Source organism: Panulirus ornatus, chromosome 16, assembly GCF_036320965.1.
Source record: "Panulirus ornatus isolate Po-2019 chromosome 16, ASM3632096v1, whole genome shotgun sequence".
In the NCBI taxonomy this organism is placed as follows: domain Eukaryota; kingdom Metazoa; phylum Arthropoda; class Malacostraca; order Decapoda; family Palinuridae; genus Panulirus; species Panulirus ornatus.
In genome coordinates this window covers 8,449,765-8,470,061 of record NC_092239.1, presented here as the reverse complement: position 1 = coordinate 8,470,061, position 20,297 = coordinate 8,449,765, and the positions used below count along the sequence as shown (strand labels likewise).

Genomic DNA, 20,297 nt, shown 5'->3' with positions numbered 1-20,297 from the left:
TGGATGTGTATGTATATACATGTGTATGTGGGTGGGGTGTGCCATTCTTTCGTCTGTTTCCTCGAGCTACCACGCTAACGCGGGAGACAGCGACAAAGCAAAATAAAAAAAAAAAATAATAAACTTATTAAGATGTAGGTAACCACAAAAACAATAATTACAAGAGATCAATAATGTACATTGATAATAAGAACTAACAACTTGTTTGCGATATGCTTAATATAAAAAATTCTACCACAAATTAGGTCAATAGATCATGTACCCTACAAACTTATGGTGGTGTTGGTCAACACTGACCTAAGTTGAACCTTTTCAATCTAATATACCCGGCAGTAAAAAAAATTTTTACTTTTCATGTTTTAAATCATGCCAGTTCTTTTATTCTTCTATAATGCTTCTTCCTGCTGCATAAATTTTTCAAAAGAAAGAATGGTTAGATATGATAATCTCTCCAGTTCAGTTCATGATCTCATAATTTTGCTGTCACTTTTAACTAAAAATTTCTTTCACAAGATACTACTGTGAATAGCAAATTTGAAGAAAAAATATGTGTAAAGAAACTTCTACATCATGGTATGATTCTGAAACAGACTACTCTACTAGTAATATTTCAAGGAAATCAACGAGAGGTTGATTTCACAGCTGACAATATTGTTAAAGCTTATCTCTTGGACACTCGCCTCTTCGCTGTATACCAGCTCTATCTCCTCTCTACCTCTTCCTTACCTATTACCACTTACCCATATCTTCTCTTCACTAATTTCCCCATCTGTTCTCCTCACACTATTAACCGCCTTTCCAAACTTTTTCTGATCCCCCATGAAATGTGGGGATAATTACAGTCATAGCAGCCAAAACACTTGTAAAATATCATTGGAACATAACCGAAGCCTTACCTAAAAGCCAAAATGTATGATGAAGTAGGAATATACCAACTTTAAGCAGTTCTACAGCTGGGATCACTTAGCTACTAAGTCTGTTGTCTGTCAACATTCAGCATTATGCCCACAATGCTTAATCATGTGTGATTACTCAATGCTAAGATACATCTAAACTACTTACAAACTTAGGTGAGGTTTCAGAGGTTCTGTTGATACCTATCTAAAAGTGCATTACCTACTGCACTTTAATGTTAACCCAACATTTAACCTGATATACATAACCCTCACTACTGTCTCCTTTTAATGTCAATAAAATATATACAGTAAAGTTCCAAATCATCCCCTGCAATTGTTACTGTATCTCTATGAAGCAGTGAATATGCCAGCTAATTGTCAAACTAGCCTTTGACTAACCAAGAGGTTCAAAAACTAGTTTCCCTATCAGGCAGCATAATAAACTTTGACTCACCAGTGCCAGTGCCAACTAGTTAGTATCAGCAGATCAAACGTCATTTTATTAGCTAGCTGGCAACATGGCCCTCAACTCACCAGTGACAATTAGTTGGTATCAGTGGATCAAATGCTATCTTAGCGACTAGTCAGCATCTGTGAGTCAACGAACTTACAGACTACCCCAGTTTTTAGCATACACTCGTTCTTCCTGTCATTACTTACCCAAGCTGAAACAGCAGTACTTGTCAACACTATCAGTACTCCATCCTCCAATGCAGCACCTAGGTAGTAGCTGGTAAGCAACCAACAGCCAGGGAATTATATTACCAGTACTGCCCACCTGGATATCAGAAAGGTTAGCAACATCTGCACAGTGAACCGAGGAGGCTGTCTTTTCTTTCTGCCTCACTAACATGCGGACTATTGGCATTCTTTAAACAAACATATAACCTCTCCTTGTCATTTGTAACACTTGACAACACCTAACTCTCACAGCTTATTCTTCGTTAACTAGATTTCCCTGCGGCAAGCACTATGTGCTAGCCCAGCCCTTTGGGAAAATGGTAGGAGCAGTAGGTAGAAGTAGTCACTGGGGAAATTTTGGCAGGAGCATTAGGTAGAAACATTAGGTAGAAGTTGTAGGTATCAGAATTAGAAGTAGTCATTAAGAACATCAGGTAGGAGCCCCTGCAAACACTGTGCTAGAGTTGCCCTCTGCCAGTGGCCTGTAAAGGGTGAGGCACTTAAGGCTAAGAAGCAGCAGTGGATTCTTTACTTATGGAGACTTGCCATGGCCACTCCTTTGAGGGAGTCCCAATTGGAACAGGCGTCAGAGATACAGATAGCACCTAATTATACACCATATACATTATAAACTACCAAGAGAAATTCCCTTTGCAGCTGAACAAAATTCAGATAAGTATATTGAGGCAGATGTAATCCACATAAGGACATATACAAGATCTATTGCCATGAGACCTGTCACAAATACAGCGACAAGATGACCATCAGGCAACATAGGTCTGTACGTATTGTGGCAAAAAAATGGTCAGTTATATTAGGTTTGGTTGGGATAAGTTGGACTGGTTAGGTTTCTTAGAACTGATCGAACCTGTTAGATTAAGTCCAGCTGAAATCACAATAATGACAAAAAGTCACAGTCTACACCACCAACAAAGAAAGTTGAAAAAACATAGTTGAACCAACTAATGCTTACTAGTAGGCAAAGTAACGTTTAATCTCCTGGTGGCAACTTATTCCCAAACTAGCATTATATCCATTGAAGCACACTAGCCAAAAGCAATTTTCACTAGTCAGCAATAGTGATTGCAATGATTCACTATTTGAACACTATTCATCAAAACTGCAGTTCATTCTCTGATGCAAACTAGCTAGCACCGGTGTCAAGGGATATTTTCCGAACCATGCAAAATAACCAATGCCTAGTGTCTAGCTGCTACATAAGAAAATCACCCGGTATCCACGGGTAAAGCAAAAGCAGGGCTGAACTAGCCATTTATCATAACTAGGCAACAAATTAATGTTAGTGCCACTGTTGCCAGCTTGTTGGCGAAGTAAACATATTCACTGTATTCTCTAAACATTACAAAACCATTGCTAAACAAAAACAGTCAGTATCTGTTCAGACAGTTTCTATGAGCAGCAAAACTGGTAACATACCAATTTGGGCATCGATACAACTGTCATGTCGGCATAATAACCACTACGGAGACCACACCCTTAAGTCTTTAAAAGCATTGTGTGACTTCCATCCCTTATCATAACGTACGACAGTAACTGAAGTTTATCACAGTCAATACAAATGGTAATGCAATTGTAGAATAAGAATACCTTAAGCAATACAGTAAGATATACCCTGAGACTTTTTCCTTTTATACTCATTTAACAAAGATTTACAGCTTGATTACTTACGCCTTCAAGATAGCTGCCATCGATGACAACAGGTTCCATACCTGCCATTATATGACAAATTTTTCGGTATTGAAGTCGAGCTGTTAAAAGCCTGGACGTCAGTACCGTTCACCTGAAGATAAACACCTCACGGTTCGGGTTCGCCCTGCCAGCAGCAGCGTGACCAAAGGTGCGTTTAGACCAACACCTTCAATGCAATATAATCGTCTTACTCGCAAAGTTCATTGATCAAAATATTCAGCCAATAATAAATAATCATTACCATGTTTTTGTTGTTTAATTTTCTTATATATCTTTTTAAGAATCATGAAATAAATCCATTACATTTACACTAAATCGCAATTCAAATTTTTATGTGAAGTGCACCCTTTCCTCTGCTTTGCACCGCGTCATTGATATTGCCTAACATTACCCAACATGAAAAAGGGATTCATTAAAGAAGTTGATGACTATTCGTACCTGCAAGTTAATACAAAGAAATCTCAGTTAATTACGGGAAAACAACTCGTTACAAAATCTTTACACCCTTGCTGGAGACACGATATACAACTTGGTCAATGAAAATGCTAAATATATTCAAAGAAAATAGTGATTCACTGAATATAATAACTTTACTTCTGTTTGAACCTAATGAAAACCTGATTCTCTTAATGAACATTTCGACTGTGAGATTCTGTCTTCCTGCTGCAGGTTCCATCCGGCTCTTTGAAGAAAGTGCAACATCATCAGTGGGAAAAACCATACCTTTTAAAGGAGACATTGCTTATCCACAGAAAATCTAGCTCCCTTTTAAGAGCTTCAAACTTCTTTGTAATTCAAATTGTATCCTAATTCCTATAAGTTTCATCTAAATGAAAATCTTTTAAGATAAAAGCAAATCTCGTTCCAACGACCTGGTGATTTGTGGTAACGAAATGTAAGATTTCATCAAAAATACGTAATGATAACTTCCTGGCTATTCTGTTCATATCAAAAGCTATTCTTTAATAACTATGGATAATAGTAACTTTAGGAGTATCTTTGTTCGTTAAACCATATGGTTATCTTTTCTTCGTTTCGCCTCAGTAGTAACATTATCTTAATCATTCTGTAATAAACCACAAGAGAAGGTGGTGGTGGGGTGTGTGCTTGGCGTTGAAATCAATAATGGGAGTGCGTTGGGTTCGTCCATGGTGCGGTTCAGCCCAGCCATGGCGGAAGAGACTGGAAATCGCCATGATTATCGAATGCATATGATGCTGCTGCATGTTCGCTGGTGCAATAAAAGAGGTGTGGTAGTAAGCGCAGTCTGAAACAATGTGATAAAACGGTTCGGACATATGGCGACGATAAGTTTAGAAGGACTGACTTAAGAGAAGTGGAGAGAGCAAGAGGGAGATGGAGGAGGAGAGGGTGATGGAGGATTTGAGGTATCGTGGCCTCGTCATTTAGGAGGATTAGAGGCGTGTATGGAACAGAATGAATTGGCTTGGTGTTGTATATGAGGAGTGTGTGTGTCTGTACGGAGGATTAGAGGCGTGTATGGAACAGAATGAATTGGCTTGGTGTTGTATATGAGGAGTGTGTGTGTCTGTACGGAGGGTGGTGCTATAAACAGGTTGAACCAGGGCATATGAAAGTCAAATACACAAAGATGACAGTGCAGGAACAATCAAGATGGTACAGAAAGTAGTCAAGGATTTACCCCTCGGTGACTTTAAAGTTCAAACAACGAGGGATTACAACTGTAGACTGTGCGGACTGAAATTCTCATGGAAACATAGAGAAATGGAGACATGTTTTTAGGGTGTATACAAGGAAATTTCCTTCATCAGCATTTCACCGATACTAGAATCATTACTACAGCATGGAAAGAGACAGCATCAGATATGATACAGCAAATGGAAAAGGTGGTACTGTAGAGCTTGAGTTTATATGATAATGAAACCATAAAAAGATCAAACAAACGTCTGTTTGACTAGTAATAAGAAATTAGTATCGACGGCATACACGATATGGTAGTGGAAAACTGGGATTGAAGGAAAAAAAGACAACTCCACAATCATTTATTTTGAACACAAGAATGAAAAAAGTGACAAGGTTGATACAAGGTGTGCACGAACATAACCAACGCTCTAGTGTGCTATTATGGTCCGGTACAGGGACTCTTTACCTCTTCTCACAGAGGTATTGTATCTGCTACAAAATTTGGTGAAACCTAGCTAAGAACGACATTCAGTTTTCCCTTTGGAAACTTGCCGGAGATTTTTAACCACATACTCCTTGTAGAGGGAAATAGAGAATAGTTCAAGGGAAGATACGATACATGACTGGAGTATTAAGCATTGCTAACAATGTACCAGTTTAGACATCAATCAAAATTAGGTCAACAGAACGTAGCTCCTTCAATTCAATCATTAAACTTAGACCGGGAAAAAAGGTGAACAAAGGACTGTAGGTTCATATAATCAAGAAGTTAAGAAATAAATGAATAAAGTATATCAAACAGATGTAGGTTAAGCTATATACCCAACTCACACCAAAGCAGTACATCTATGTATTAGGCACTGTGGCCTTAATGGACAATTTTACAACGTCAATGTTTCCTTATAATAAAATACCATCTCTGTATTCATCAAAATATAACATCAGACTTCGTTTCAAACTTAAGGCCGCATTAAATGTACAGAATGACGAAACTAACTAGAACCTCATACAAACACCTTTCATGTAACAAACTGCTGGATAACATAGGTATAAACTGGGGAAAAGGGATCCAGGAGTTCTCTTATGAACTACATGCGATTTTAGTGCAAAGCTCTGAAGTAAGTTTGATATAAATTACAATGATAATCTACCAGTTTCTTTGCTGGTGCAAGTATTGATGAACATAAATAGTACAGAAAAGAACAATGCCCTAGGTGAGGTTAGACAAAGGATTAACTTTTCCAGATCTGAGCTGCACCTCTCAAATAACAGGACCTATCCTTTCACACCAATACATTTCTCTACGGATGAAATATGCAGAATATACCCTTAAATTTCATTGTAAAATGGCACGATAACAGACATAGGCGAAGATTCGCGATGTCCCAAATATTACAATCAAACCGTCAATAGATTCAAAAGTTATTCTGCTCTGTGTATTAGTGTCAACTGCACCATATATGATGCTGTCCTCCGTTACCATAAAGGTGGCCAAGCTGAACTGTGATCTTAAAAATCCAGTTTTGGGGATGGTTACCATGACACCTTGATTCATCAGGCAGATGCATCTAATTTTACGAATTCATATGATTTGATGAGTAAAATCAGGATTTTCAAATGACAGTAATGTATCACCAAAATATATGGTGACACTTTAAAGGTATACATATGATGTACCTGTCCTGTTGCTGCTACTAGACTGGTCTGTGATGCAGGGTAAGTCAGCTCCGAATATGTCGGGCCAGGTTCGTGTGAAGCAATCTTGCATTTTCTACAAAACAGTCCTTTACATACATTAGCCTCTGATAAGCGTTATAACATCTGGAATTATTAGCTTTTCCTAATGAACATTTATAATTGTATAATTAATATAATTTCTCAATTAAATAATATCAGAATTACTGATTTACGTACCTGAGCTCTATGTAATGTAATTATCATGATAACGTCATAAACGTGATACAAATTAACATTCAATTCATATTTTCACCCAAAGTCGTCACACAACACAGTTTACATGAACAAGATCAAGTCGCGGTTGGTATCGGGGTCTGGCTGTGCTTCAGCTACAGGCTGCAGGACTGCGACTGCTTCCTCGTAGCTAGGCAGGCTGTCCACCGACAGCTGCACCTCATTGGCTGAAGCGTATGAATACAATGTCTCTGTTATGAACGGAGAATATCGCTTAGGCAAAGAAAGTCTGTCAGTGGGCGTCATTGGCTCTTCTGTGTCATTGTTGTTTGTAGATTTCGAGGACGCTGTTGCCTGGTCCCTGTTGCTGGTACCGGAGGGAGGCTCCAGCTGTTCTTGGACCAGTATTTCCTCATAAGACGGTGGAGCCTCCGTGTAAACAAGCGGATCTGTCATGGTGGAAGATGACTCAGCGACGGCCTCATTACTGTTGACAGAGTCTATGTCATTGGAAGTGGAGGCGAAGGGCTTCCAACAGGCCTCCAACGCGCAGCCCACCAGCGCCACCGTCAGGAGCATCATGATCGCATCTGTAGAGGACACCATCTAAGCACCCATTGTTCTTTATAACAGCATGTTACTGGCGAATTCCAAATGTTTCCACTTTGTTCCTATCACCCTTTTTATGTAATACTGGTGGTAATTACTATCTTGCAGTTGAAACAACTTGATACCTTTATGTTTCCATGAAGAATGACATGTTTTAGAATGTCCAAACTAAAAAAAGAAAAAGAAAAAAGCGTAATTGTGCAAAGGCTTATTGACGTGAGGTCATAACCCCCGGGGTGATCTCGCACTGTACACATCCATGAGGGATGGGGGAGCATTTATCATCGTGTTTTCTCATAAAGGACCATAGGGAACGGATAGGTATCTCATATTACATAAAGCACTACAGGGCAACGGGTCATCTTCCATTGTACATGATCTTTAGGGACCGGATGGGGGGGAGGTCATCTCCTACGGGATGTATCTTTGAAGGAACTGTGGGTCATCTATGGTATTTAACACTAAAGCATCGAGGGCCACCGCCCTTCCTATGTACACCTGAGGGACTTGGCGTTCATCTTTTAAATACCTTTTAGGGATGGGGGGGGGGGGTCATTTCCCATCGTATATACCCCTAAAGGATCAGGATCTTCTCAACTTGTATATACCTCTGAAGGACTGGAGATCATCTCCCATCGCACATATTTCTAAAGGATCGGGGCTCATCTTCCATGCTATGTACCCCTAATGGACTGAAGATTCATCTCGTAAATACCCAAATAGGGTGATGTGTTATGGGTGGTACCATACAATGCGGTATAGTGATTGGGACCATAAGGTGAAAATTACCGGAACCGCACGTATATTCAGGGGCTACGATGACATACAGAGTTGAGTAAAGACATCATACAGTGTGGTGTAGTAACAGGGCCTCAGTCAGATTTGTGACACCACATACTGTGGCATAGGAGTGACAAAGTACAGTAGAGTGTAATACTAATATAATGCTTTAGGAATAACATCTTGAAGTTTGGTACAAAATATCATGTAGTAATAGCATCATTTAGTGTAATTTAGGAGAGGAGTTACAGAGCTGTGAGACACCATACAATGTGTAGAAAATACATTGCACGATACAGCGTAGGAACGATACAATTGCAACATAACATAGTAATGGCATTACAATGTGATATTGGAATTGTATCGTTCAGTTCTCTTAGAAATGGCATCATATAGTGTAGTTTAGCAGTGTGGCATAACTCAGTGTGTTGCATCAGTAGCACCAATAAAGTGTTGTGAGAGTTGTGGTGGAAGGGAGGTACCCACCCATCAAGTGAGAGGCCCAGGATTGTGAAATGATTCGAATCAGCGACAACGCCGTCAGCAGCCCAGCCAAAATGAAGATGCAGGTCACCCGAAAGCACTTGCCCTGCAACACACCAGACCAAGTTTGTTAGTAACATGTTAGTTAGTTTCTTAGTAGTTCTCTATGATAAAGTTAATTTTCCATTTGTTTATTCAGCTCATATTACCTGATCCTCTTCATCTCGACAATTCTTCAGTGAAGAAACTTTTTTTGCTGCCTAAACATTTACTTTACAGAAAGCATTGGATGTGCTGCTACAAGAGCACTTAACGGTTATCATGGACGGTATGAAAGATAGAAAAATATGAAAGACCTCAAAGACAGCGATGTGTACAGGTGAAGGAGTGAAGGCGGCCGAGTGTGGACTAGGATGTACTGTTCACCAAATGTGTCCTGGATGTGGTGCTTTCCATTGTTTCATGACTGCCGCATCTAACTGAAAATTAATCTTCAAGTCTTTTGCAGGCTGCAGAACTGGAGTCTGATATACCATATCTCTCTCATTTTATCACAAGCATGTTAAATGGTTTTTAATTCCTAAAAGCGACAGTGCGACCTTCAGCACGATGATATGGGATATGACCTTGAGCATGAAGTCACAACCCTTAGGTTTGATGGCATGGCCTTAAAAATCAATCATCACACCCGAGGGCTGAACTGTCGACCTTAAGAGGTTAAGGTACAGGTGATAATATAAAGGCCTTTGTACTGTAATCTATCAAGTGATAGCAATGTTGTGAAGCTAATAACGAGACTTGTGACGGTGTCACAAAAATTTCATGTATGAGTGCTATGATGTTGAGTTATAGTGTATATAATAATGACAGTGTTATGATGGGTTATGATACACACATATAACGACGGTGTCATCACTGGTTACAGTAATATTTGATAGGCTTGCAATGCCTGGCTATTTGTACAGGAGTAGCACGTCTTTGAATACATTAGTGTTAATGAAGTATTTGCAAAGTTCATAAAACCTGAGACCTAGAGGCTCAATTAAAGACGACGATAAAGGGGCACTGTGTTAGGTAGTGATGTAGCCGTTGATTTATGGTTTACAACATAACGTATGCCGTTATCTATTCTAGGCTTTTACAATAACAAGGTATCGATATCTGGTCTTGCGCTTACAGGAGTGTTCACTGGTCTGCACTGTGCACTTGTGTCTGACAATTTCAGGCATTATCCTCATACAATGCTTAACTTAGCCTTCAGCCCGTCTCTTTAGCCTAGATAATAAATCACCTAATTAAACGTATGTAGCAAGTCTATAAATGTGGATACTCGCCTGTCCTGTACTGAGTTGTGTTTATGTACTGAATGATTCACATGCGGCCCCTCAGCCCACCTTCGTAACTTGCCATAATCATATTGTAAAAGAAAGAGGCAGGAGGTCAAGAGAAACGTGCAAGAGTTGAAAAAGAGAGCAAATGAGAGTTGGGGTGAGACAGTATCATTAGATCTTAGGGAGAATAAAAAGATGTTTTGGAAGAAGGTAAATAAAGTTCGTAAGACAAGAGAACAAACGGAAACATTCGTACAACTCTATACATGTAAGTTTGTTGAGTGCCTGCAATTTCTTGGCCACGATATAGCATGTGGCTCTATAAACACGAATGATTAAACTAACAAACTAATTAATGAAATTACTAATTCTACAAGAAAACGGTAATGTGCAAATATTAAAGTCGACATCCTAAAGTGGCGACACAGGTAAATTACAATATTTAGTGTACAATCTAGCCAACACTTTCCGAACGAGTTATCTGATTACAGAGAAACAAGATAGCGAGTTGTGACGTTCCTCGTTATCAAGCCAGGAGCAGCAGCCAAGCCCACAACCTGGCTATTCTGGTCTGCCTGAATATACGAGGCTATTCTAACGAGAATATTCTGTTGTCTAAATACTGGTTTGTCTTAATATATGTGCATATGCTATATTTTGCCTACATATTGGTATATTCATAGAGATAATTTATTTCATCAACCCAAAATGCATAAGAAAAGTCAACCTGCAAGTTTCTACTTTTAAGAAGCAATTGCAGCTAAAGAATCTTGACGAAACCTGTACTGTTATTTATCAGATGACGATAATACAGCCTTGTTGAAAGTTTTTCGCTCCCAGTTTTATCACTTGCAAGTGGACTCCATTAAAACCTATCAAGTTTTCTATATGTATACATCAGAAAGACACGGTAGTCAAACAGTGACAGAGAACGAACGAGAAAAAGAAACATGGACAATGCCACTCACCCGCTCCTCCATGATCATGAGCACAAGCAACCCAAGGGACGCCACTCAACTCCTCTCCTTAGTTTGTGTCATTAGGCAGGTGGTTAGGCCCTCCTGCTCCCCAGCACCACCTGTGTTCTCCTCTCTTCGCTATACACGCCGTATTTCCTTGAACTTTAGCCTCTGCTTGACTTTGCACAAAATTGTAATCTCTATCATCATCACATCAACTGTGGTCAGGTACTGTCATCACAACACTAGCAACAGTCTCTTTCCCATGTTTTGCTCGACATGGTGCTGCAGTGCCCTACTTGTACAACAGCATACGATATGTCGTCTTGTACCGTCCTAACCACCTAAGCTTTGACCTTTAAAATGTACACAAATATGTGATTTAACGTTTTCCGTTGATTACAAATTTGCGTTCCTTTCCCCAATAATTTCTGTTGATGTCGATGTATCTCGTTATATATGAGAACAAAGCTGCTTGTTTCCACTCGCTAGAGCTGCTTTCTTGTCCATTCTCCTTGTCCAGATTGTGTGTTTACTGCCAAATACACATTAGACGCGCCTCCAGTAGTTCTGGGAACTTCTCACTCACCAGATGTTACTCACGTGGTCCTGGAAATTCCTTATAACATACCACACTACCTGCGTAATTCTGAGAGCTCCTCCCCAGAACGTAAATTGCCCCCGTGGTCTTGCCAACGCAACTATCACCAGACACCATCTTTGTGATCTCGGGAACTCCTCATGACGTAATACGCTGTTCCTATGGTCCTGGGAATTCCTCGTCACATCATACACTTCCAACGCGGTCATATAAACTTCTCAAAGTATCGGACATCATCTTCTTGGTCTTAGGATATGGCTACACCAGACACCACCTGCATAGTCTTGAGATGGCTGTCACAAACTCGGAGCCTAGCAAGTTGCTGGAGTCCCGAATATCTCTTTATCTCCGTTATCTCGCTGATTATCGCAAGGGTGTTGATAAGTTAAGGTAATTACCTAGTATCACTGTTTCTCAGGTTTTCCATTTCGACAGGAGACTTTGTAGTTCTCTCCAAGATATTTCTAGTTACATATCAAGCCCTACACCAGGATTTATCTTATATTTGTAAAGATAGTCTGTCTTTTATTTCTATTATAGGACGCTTGTCTGCTGTAGGCACGGAATACCTTGAGACTAAAGTGCACTTTTACCGCTCATAAAGGATACAAACACATTGTGTCAAATATGGAAAAAACGAAATGATTAGAAGGTACGCGTTCCAAGCTGCACATCCGGTATGGTGATGAATTGGAGAAAAATTTTAATTTTACTGGAGATCTTTATTGTCATTATTATTATTATTATTATTATTATTATTATTATTATTATTATTATTATTATTATCATTTATTATTATTATTATTATTATTATTATTATCATTATTATTATCATTACTATTATTATTATTATTATTATTATTATTATTATTATTATCATATTATTATTACTATTATCATTATTACTATCACTATCATTATTATCTTAATTATCATTATCATTATTATCCCTATACAACCCTAAGATCCATTTTTTGGGGGGTTCCTGCAGCTTCGAGACTGCACTCTACGTGGGAGCAGAGAAATAATGGACTTTGGAGTGCGAGAGAAGTCCATACAGTCATAATTGAACATATAATACATGCCATATAATCAGCTCATGATTTGACTAAGAAATATCTATATGTAGTAAAAAATTAGTGTGAATGAGTGCCAAGGATAACCCCACGACTACAGGGTTCTCAGGGTTAAAAGTCGCTGTACGAATACTTAAATACCTGACAAAAATCACCCGCGATTTACTTCAATATTAAAAGTACAGTCAAGACTTTTGACTATGGTAGACCTGAGCTAAGGAACCACAAGTAACTATAGATATTCATCAAACAGTGCAATGAAACGGGGACAGATGCATTCTCACAACACTTTGTTACCACGACAACATACGGACACAGAAATCCCAGGGTAGGAGGCGACTGTGGACCACCTCACCAAAAGCGTTCGCATGAATACACTAAGAACTTGGAATCAGTTTAAGGTATCGTTGTAACATGATTTGACGATAGCCACAATAAACTGTGCATCATTAATTGATGCCTATAGCAGTGTAAAGATTAGGAACCGGGAACTGTGGCAAAATACTATGAGAAAAAAAACTTGTCTTCATTGTTGCCAGAGCAAGAGTCAGAAACTGGGCTAACAGTACATTTACAGGTAAGGTGGATGAGGTTCCTGTCTGTCCTCTTGAAAATAAGCTTTTGAGTTCTGAATCTAAAAATGGCGATGCATTAAGAGCTTACCATTTTCAGCGTTCTTGGGTTAGTGTGGACGAACTTACCATTTCTGTTGTATCCCCTTCTGTGTGATCTGGTCAAGTGACGGCCATACTTGCTCCCGCAAGGGAGTGGTAACGCCATGTGATGCACATCAAAGTAGAAACCACTGTTGTCCTGGCTCAGCTGTACACCTGTACATCAGGGGACAGAGTTGATGCGTGGTTTGATGCTGTCGCCTAGCAGCAGGGAGCAGCGAAGACCAATGAGCAGATGAACGTCCACCTTGCTGTGTCACAGACGTGGTGCACCTGCAAGTGAAGTCCTGGTGCATCGGCGACATTGTTTCACTGCACGGGAGGTAGAATGACATCTGGTGAAATTTCAGAAGAGGGTGTAACAGATAAGTCTTGCATAGACGTAGCAGGAATAGATGTAGGATCTCGTTTTACGTCCACGTGTTGCATAAAGTTGAGGTGGATTTGAAGGCAATACCCAAGAAAGTGTTGAGATTGCAGTAAAAACTCGTGGCGTAGTAGTAGATGTGGCATAAGTGGAAGACAAGACTGTATTAGTACTTTGAGATGGAGTCCTGGGTGAGGGTGAAACTGTGTTACCATATCGTGCTGAGGTAGGAGAGGTAGTAGTGAAACCTGGTGGAGTCGTACCCTAGGGTTGTGGTAGCCCTTGACGTCAGACGTTCCTGGCTGCATGCAAGTCTTCAGGATCTTTTGCCAGGGAGAAAAGCGCACCGCAGGAGACAGAAGTTCAAGATATACCACAGGTTACTGTGGTGTGGCACGGCCACGGAGGCAACAGCTCCCTAGCTACTTCTATAGGTGCATAGGAATGTAAGTACCTATTTGCATATTAAGGGAAAAGAGTTGTATACTCATGGGGTCCCATCTGAACTTCCTCTGCCATCTAGTAGCAGCTTTTTAAAGCTTTGTAAACTGCCGGAAAGAACCTTGGTTTGTTCATTCCAACCATCCATCCTCACACTAAGCCAGAACTTTTTTACACCCTTTCTATGCATCTTTTTGCCCAGCTTCTTGTAGTGGCCTCGTATTACCCTAACTCTGTTCGCTGTCGTCCAGCTAATTTAGAGACCTGAAGGCATAACCTTGCAGCCCCTCAGCTTCTCACCTCCGCCCAGTACTCTTGATTCAGGTACCAACTTGGTTAATCTTCTCCGGACCCACTCCACCAGATCTCTGTGTTTCTCTTGGTACAAATGGCCAGACACACATGCTATAAACCATTTCTGATCAGCTTATGTTGCATTTAGACTGCCAAACATTTCACTGTTCATATGCTTCAACGCAACTCTAATACATGACAGCAAGCAATTTGCCTCTCTCGCAATTATTTCGAGGCTCAGCTCTGGCGAAATTTTAGCCATAATATCAACCCCTTAAGCCTCTTTCACACAAGGTTCCTCCGATACTTCGAATGTGTCGAAAACTACCCAAAAGGAAGAGAACATAAAACACATTTCAGAAGTGTATCTTAGAGAAACATATAAAGATAACTCGTTACATTACCCAGGGTTCACCTTTGACATCAATGCCAACACCACTAGTCACGTAAATGCTCATGTTGTAAGTCTAATCTCATCCGTGCTCAGCCCTCACCACCAGGTACCGAGGACTCGACCTCCACTGTTGGTCACATCAGAGCTCAGTCTAGGCCACTAGACACATCAAGGTTCAGCCGACACCAATAATGATATCGAGGTTCAGTCTGCACCACCATCAGTCATATCAATGTGTGATAACGAACATCCATCTAGCTTCTACATCCATCAATGACTTCCATCACACATTGGATCACTCGGCCCAATCTGCGTTTTACACTGTTATTTATCATAATTATCTGGAGTAAAGTAAAATCCAAAATGTTAAACTCTAAAATATTAAAGGTTTCTCAAAGCAAACGGCTCTTAAAGTTCCGAGTGATTGCTTTCAACTGTAGCAACATCAAATATAGTTTTTTTTTCACCCACTGAAATATAGTGGTGCCTGCTCAAACGGTGTCAGGACAGGATCCGGAACCCTTGGACATGATCTGAAACCCTTGGATAAGGATCCGACACCCTTGGATAAGGATTCGACACCCTTAGAAAGGATCCGAAACTCTTGGACAGGATCCGAAACCCTTGGGGTTATCACCGTACAATGTGAAGTTCTGCATGCGATTTCAAAGACCAACATTCTGACATTCTAAACGTCACTATGAAGTTCTTACAAAACTCTGGAAGAACCACAGACAAGTGTGAGTCACACAACAATGGTGGTAAATAAATGTGGCGGGAAAGTGATGAGTGGCGGGTGGCGGCGAGGCGAGGCGGGGCGGGGTAGGAGTGGCACTGTGATGCATATGGGGGAGTGGGTGGGTGGGACTAGTGGCACTGTATTCGTGTAGGTCCGAAGCGTGGGCGGTAGGGTTGGGGAGGGGGAGGGGGAGGTAGAGTGTGGCACTGTGATGCGTGTAGGGGGCGGAGGATGGGCGGCGGAGCGGAGGGGGGAGAAGGGGGTGGCAGTGATGCGTGTAGAGGGGGGGAGGGGCGACGGGTTAAGGGGGGTTAGGGGTGGCAGTGTGCCCACGTGCTGCGCGCGTCGCCACAGCTACAACCACCAGAACCAACCACACCTGTTGACCCTCAGCTCAGTAGTGCCTTACAACAGCTGTCTCACACACCGCTCACCACACACTGCCTGCAACACATGTCCCTCCCTCATACTCGCACGGTACATAAGCCAGGTTGCCGCACATCCTCCCACGCCACACTGACCCAACACCCTCCTCCACCCACACAGCACAGTGACTCCAGGGCAGAATGAAGCCCCGCAGATGTGTACCCAAACGACACGGCTTCATGACACCGGTGAAGCAACACTCGCGGTAATACTGGGCGATATAATTACAAGTGATTCGCCCGAGACATCCCTGACGGTAGTCCTTCTACCGGAGTCGTGTGGGGAAAGATCTCGACCAGAGACGGCGTGCGGACGTGGCGGAGGAGGGGTGCTGGGAGTACTACGTCCCTGGGAGGTCTAGCAGGGGATCCGCCGCACCACCTGCTGAGCTGAGGGTCACAGGACTCAAGCGGGACACCAAACACCCCGGCCAGTCCTGGGAGTGCTGCCGGTGGGGAGGAAGTGGCAGTGTCTCTTGTCTGGTAAGTGATCAGTGAGCGACAGTGGCCAAAACGTCCAGATCAAGGGCCCGCTGGTGTATGGTGTGTGCACCATCGGCTGCGGGACACATTCAACTCAAGAGGCTACAAACCATCAGCTGCGGAACACACTCATTCAAGAGGCTACGACGTCGGGTGTGAGGGACCGTGTGGGTGGGGGAGGATGCCGCGGGCCTTCCTCCTCACCAACAACCGCTACCCTCCACATCACCACCTCCCGCCCACGAAAACACCAGGTAATCGTTAGTGTATGCAGGTAACATTTCAGAGCCTTAAGCCTTAAGACTGAATTGAGAGGGAGGTTGGTTAGTGCTTGTTGGGCCATTTCAGCATGAATAAATCATGTGAGGCAGGAGTAAACTTCTCATTTCAACTTCAGGGTTGGTGGTTGCTTGTGAAGTGGCTTGGATGTGAAGGGTCAAATGCTTCTGCAAAGATATGAGTGCCAAGCATGTTGAGACGAAACTGTACAGGAAGGACCATTGTTCCATTGTGTAGGAGTCGAGTTGTTTGTGACTGCCAAGCAACCAGTGATTGTTCTGGATGCTCTGTTTTGTGTGTTTTGAAGCCTTGTTGTATTTTCTTCTGAGAGGGTGGACGACCAGCTAGGTGTGGAGTAGTTTGGCGTGGAGCGGGTGAACTGTTTTGGTAGATTTTTATTTATCCAAAGCTCTTACGAATGAGTTCCGAGTGCTCTTAGCGTACATGATGCTTTTGTGTTGATGTTTGTGGTGTGTGAAATGAACGTCGTGTGTGTGTGTGTGTGTGTGTGTGTGTGTGTGTGTGTCACATGTGACACACAGAATATAGTTGGTATTCCGTTGATTGAAGACTTCTGTGCTAATGCAAAACGTATAACATGATAAATTGGTTTGAGAAGATATTGCATCAGTACAACAGAAGGTACGAGAGGAGGAAAGACAGACCGAGGAAGAGATAGACGAGTTAATTGAAAGACCTAAAGGCTATGGGAAACATTTTCAGTATAGGTGTGGTGTAAATGGACACATTAATGGTCTTGACGAATAAACGGAATATACTAGTGTGAACGGTGAAGAATTATGGAAGTAAAACTATGTGAACAGAGAAGTGCAAGTTATACTTCGACACACTAGGCACAGGTTGAAGGACGAGTGATGTTCTGAGGCTGCATGTCCCTGGGAATGTAATCCACTTGAAGTGATCCCTACTTATCGCCGAGTCAGGTGATCCCAGATCGAAAGGGTCCATAAAAAAGAGAGATAAAACATATTGATTCAGACTATCTGATTGCCGAATGTAACCACACAGGTTAGCCAGACACCCTGACTATGTGTATAAAAGTTTTTGCCAGTATCCCCATTGAGGTTTCATCCCCTATGTCTCAAAATACATACAAAGACGTTGCTCGATCGTGCGATCTGAAACGATGGCCTAACCCTGCAAGACCAACCAACGCTGGCTACATTTGGCATCGCTGCTGATCCCTTCATTCCAAGCCCTCTGCGTTGCTTCATTGTTCTAGAGGCCGAGTACGCTCAAGTACAAATGACATTTCCTCAACTGTGTTCGGCGTGTCCTTTAGGGTAACCACGATTCGTGTCATGGAACAATGGTCCCCACTGATGCAGGTGTGACGGGGGGGAACCTAGCGTTACCTTGCAACCGTCCACTATGGCAACATGAAAAAAAAAAAATCCAGCATGGTACGGTTTGTTTTTCCTAAATCCTAAAAATTCTTGGGGGCCAAACCTTGGACCTGTAAAGTGTTCACCATATGTTGACCTGACTGAGGCTGGTTTTTCTAAGGATAATTCTACAAATATAGCCGTCTAGGTGGAAGTCGGTGCTCAGGAAGTAAGAGGTATTCAAAAACATAACACAAGTGATTTATACCGCACCCAGCAGCCAACCCTTTCTCTCTCTCTCCTCTGTACTACCTCTCCTCCCAGCACCCAGCAGCCAACCCTCTCTCTCCATTTACTGCTCTCCTGTTTCCCCTCCCAACACCTAGCTGTTAATACCCCGTCTCTCTCTCTCTCTCTCTCTCTCTCTCTCTCTCTCTCTCTCTCTCTCTCTCTCTCTCTCTCCCCCTGGTAGTGATTGGTAGGCAGCTAATGACCACAGTACAACCCGCCTGGGAATAGGGAGGGTTTGCGATAGATGCGCAGCGAGTCCACAATTCAGCTGCTGTGAAGTCTCACTCCTTTGGTCTAAGTTGCTGCCTTTTCTTTCTCCTTCACCCACACGTGAGCTGCTGGCATTCAGGACACAAACATACAGTCTCTCCACCTCACACATAACGCTTGACAACACGTAACTCACAAGGCTCGTTCTTCGTAACAGTGCGCTCTACGCGTTGGCAAAGCCTTTTGGCAAAATCTCGTCTTAACAATACATAAGTACTCCTGTCCCCCATCCCTCCTAAGCACCCAGTGACCCAACGCATTTCCCCTCCCAACAAAGAGCAAATTTTACCCTCGCCCTGTTTGCCACCCTCTTGCCTCCAGTCCAATCGCCAAGCAGCAGCAGCACTAGCCTACCTTCCCCTTCCATCCATCAGCACCTCAGCCACCTCCCGCTCCCCCTCCCCTCTGTTCCCAGCACTCACTGGAAACCGGATGTTTCCGGAGTGGCGGGCGAGGCATGCCAGCCTCGCCACACAAATCACGGCGGTGCCCTCGTCCCCCCACGTTATGTGATGCGTGGGTGAGGGAGGGAGGAGGCAGGGAGCTACACCTTGGCGCTAGCTGAGTGTGTGTGTGTGTGTGTGTGTGTGTGTGTGTGTGTGTGTGTGTGTGTGTCTAGGAAGCTAATGTCAAAGGATATATATATATATATATATATATATATATATATATATATATATATATATATATATAAGTCACGTAGCCAATTTATCGGCCAGCCCCTAAGGGAGGACGAACAGCTAGGATGACTGTGGACCGACTCCTGCCATTGGCATTCAGGCTCGATCCCGAGCGGCCCTTGAATAGCTCTTGATCAGCAATGCTAATCGCTACACCACGAAGGTTCGTATATTTCCAGCCTTTGGCCATTAAGCCGCCCCGCATCACGTGACGACCAAGAACTCCCAATACCACCGGGTCATCTGCAGGGCGTCCAGGTAGTCTATCTCGTCGAGTCAGACGATATACAACTCGATTCCAAGATGTCCAGTAGGATCTGTTGACTCACTGGAAATACCCCGCGTTACCTGCTGACTCATGACTAGCTGCAGATCACTTAGGACACCCAAAGCTGCCTGCCTGGCCTACTGGGATACTCCACACTGCCTAATGACCTGCTGGAACACACTACAGTGCTTACTGATCTGCTGGGACACCCCACGCAGCCTCCAGACCTGCTGGGACACCCCACACAGCCTACAGACCTGCTGGGACACCCCCACCCTGCATGCTGACCTGTTGGGACACCCCCATCCTGCATGCTGACCTGCTGGGACACCACACACCACCTGCTGACTGGCAGGGCGCCTCGCACCACCTGCTGATCACAGGACTCAACAGTAACAAGAAGCAACTCACGTGAATAGCACCACCTGCTAACTTCACGACTTGAAAGCATCAGCTGGCTACTCACAAAACTACCTGATGACTTTCAAACGTGGCTAAAACTACCTCACAAATCACAAGCGGTATAGCCAACTGCCCACGCCAATCAGGCATATAGCATCAAGTGACTGTAAATACAAGGAACAGTCAACTACCAGTACTAGCACCGCAGCGAATTATCGATATTACTAGCATAACAACAAACA

The 20,297-nt window shown here is 42.6% G+C and overlaps 3 protein-coding genes across 6 annotated transcripts in view; 1 reads left to right on the top strand and 2 right to left on the bottom strand.

Annotated features, from left to right (window-relative positions):
* The window catches only part of Rtca (RNA 3'-terminal phosphate cyclase), a 51,603-nt gene extending 48,167 nt beyond the window's left edge, over positions 1–3,436 (bottom strand). The window contains exon 1 of one of the 2 annotated variants that reach the window (XM_071671237.1): positions 3,267–3,436. In XM_071671237.1, coding sequence (XP_071527338.1) covers positions 3,267–3,314 — 48 coding nt within the window. In that variant the 5' untranslated portion in view covers positions 3,315–3,436. The remainder of the gene's footprint in view (positions 1–3,266) is intronic. The other variant, XM_071671238.1, reaches the window with a different exon arrangement.
* Positions 3,437–5,298: 1,862 nt separating this feature from the next.
* LOC139754121 (uncharacterized) overlaps positions 5,299–20,297 on the bottom strand; it is a 39,898-nt gene continuing 24,899 nt past the window's right edge. Inside the window, exons 1-3 of one of the 2 annotated variants that reach the window (XM_071671225.1) lie at positions 11,035–11,953; positions 8,739–8,841; positions 5,299–7,453 (exon numbers count right to left, since the gene is read on the bottom strand). In XM_071671225.1, the coding sequence (XP_071527326.1) occupies positions 6,966–7,453; positions 8,739–8,841; positions 11,035–11,052 (609 nt within the window). In that variant the 5' untranslated portion in view covers positions 11,053–11,953 and the 3' untranslated portion in view covers positions 5,299–6,965. Of the gene's footprint in view, positions 7,454–8,738; positions 8,842–11,034; positions 11,954–20,297 lie in introns of those variants that run through there. The other variant, XM_071671226.1, reaches the window with a different exon arrangement.
* The window catches only part of LOC139754120 (uncharacterized), a 28,554-nt gene continuing 24,267 nt past the window's right edge, over positions 16,011–20,297 (top strand). The window contains exon 1 of one of the 2 annotated variants that reach the window (XM_071671220.1): positions 16,011–16,773. In XM_071671220.1, coding sequence (XP_071527321.1) covers positions 16,701–16,773 — 73 coding nt within the window. In that variant the 5' untranslated portion in view covers positions 16,011–16,700. The remainder of the gene's footprint in view (positions 16,774–20,297) is intronic. The other variant, XM_071671221.1, reaches the window with a different exon arrangement.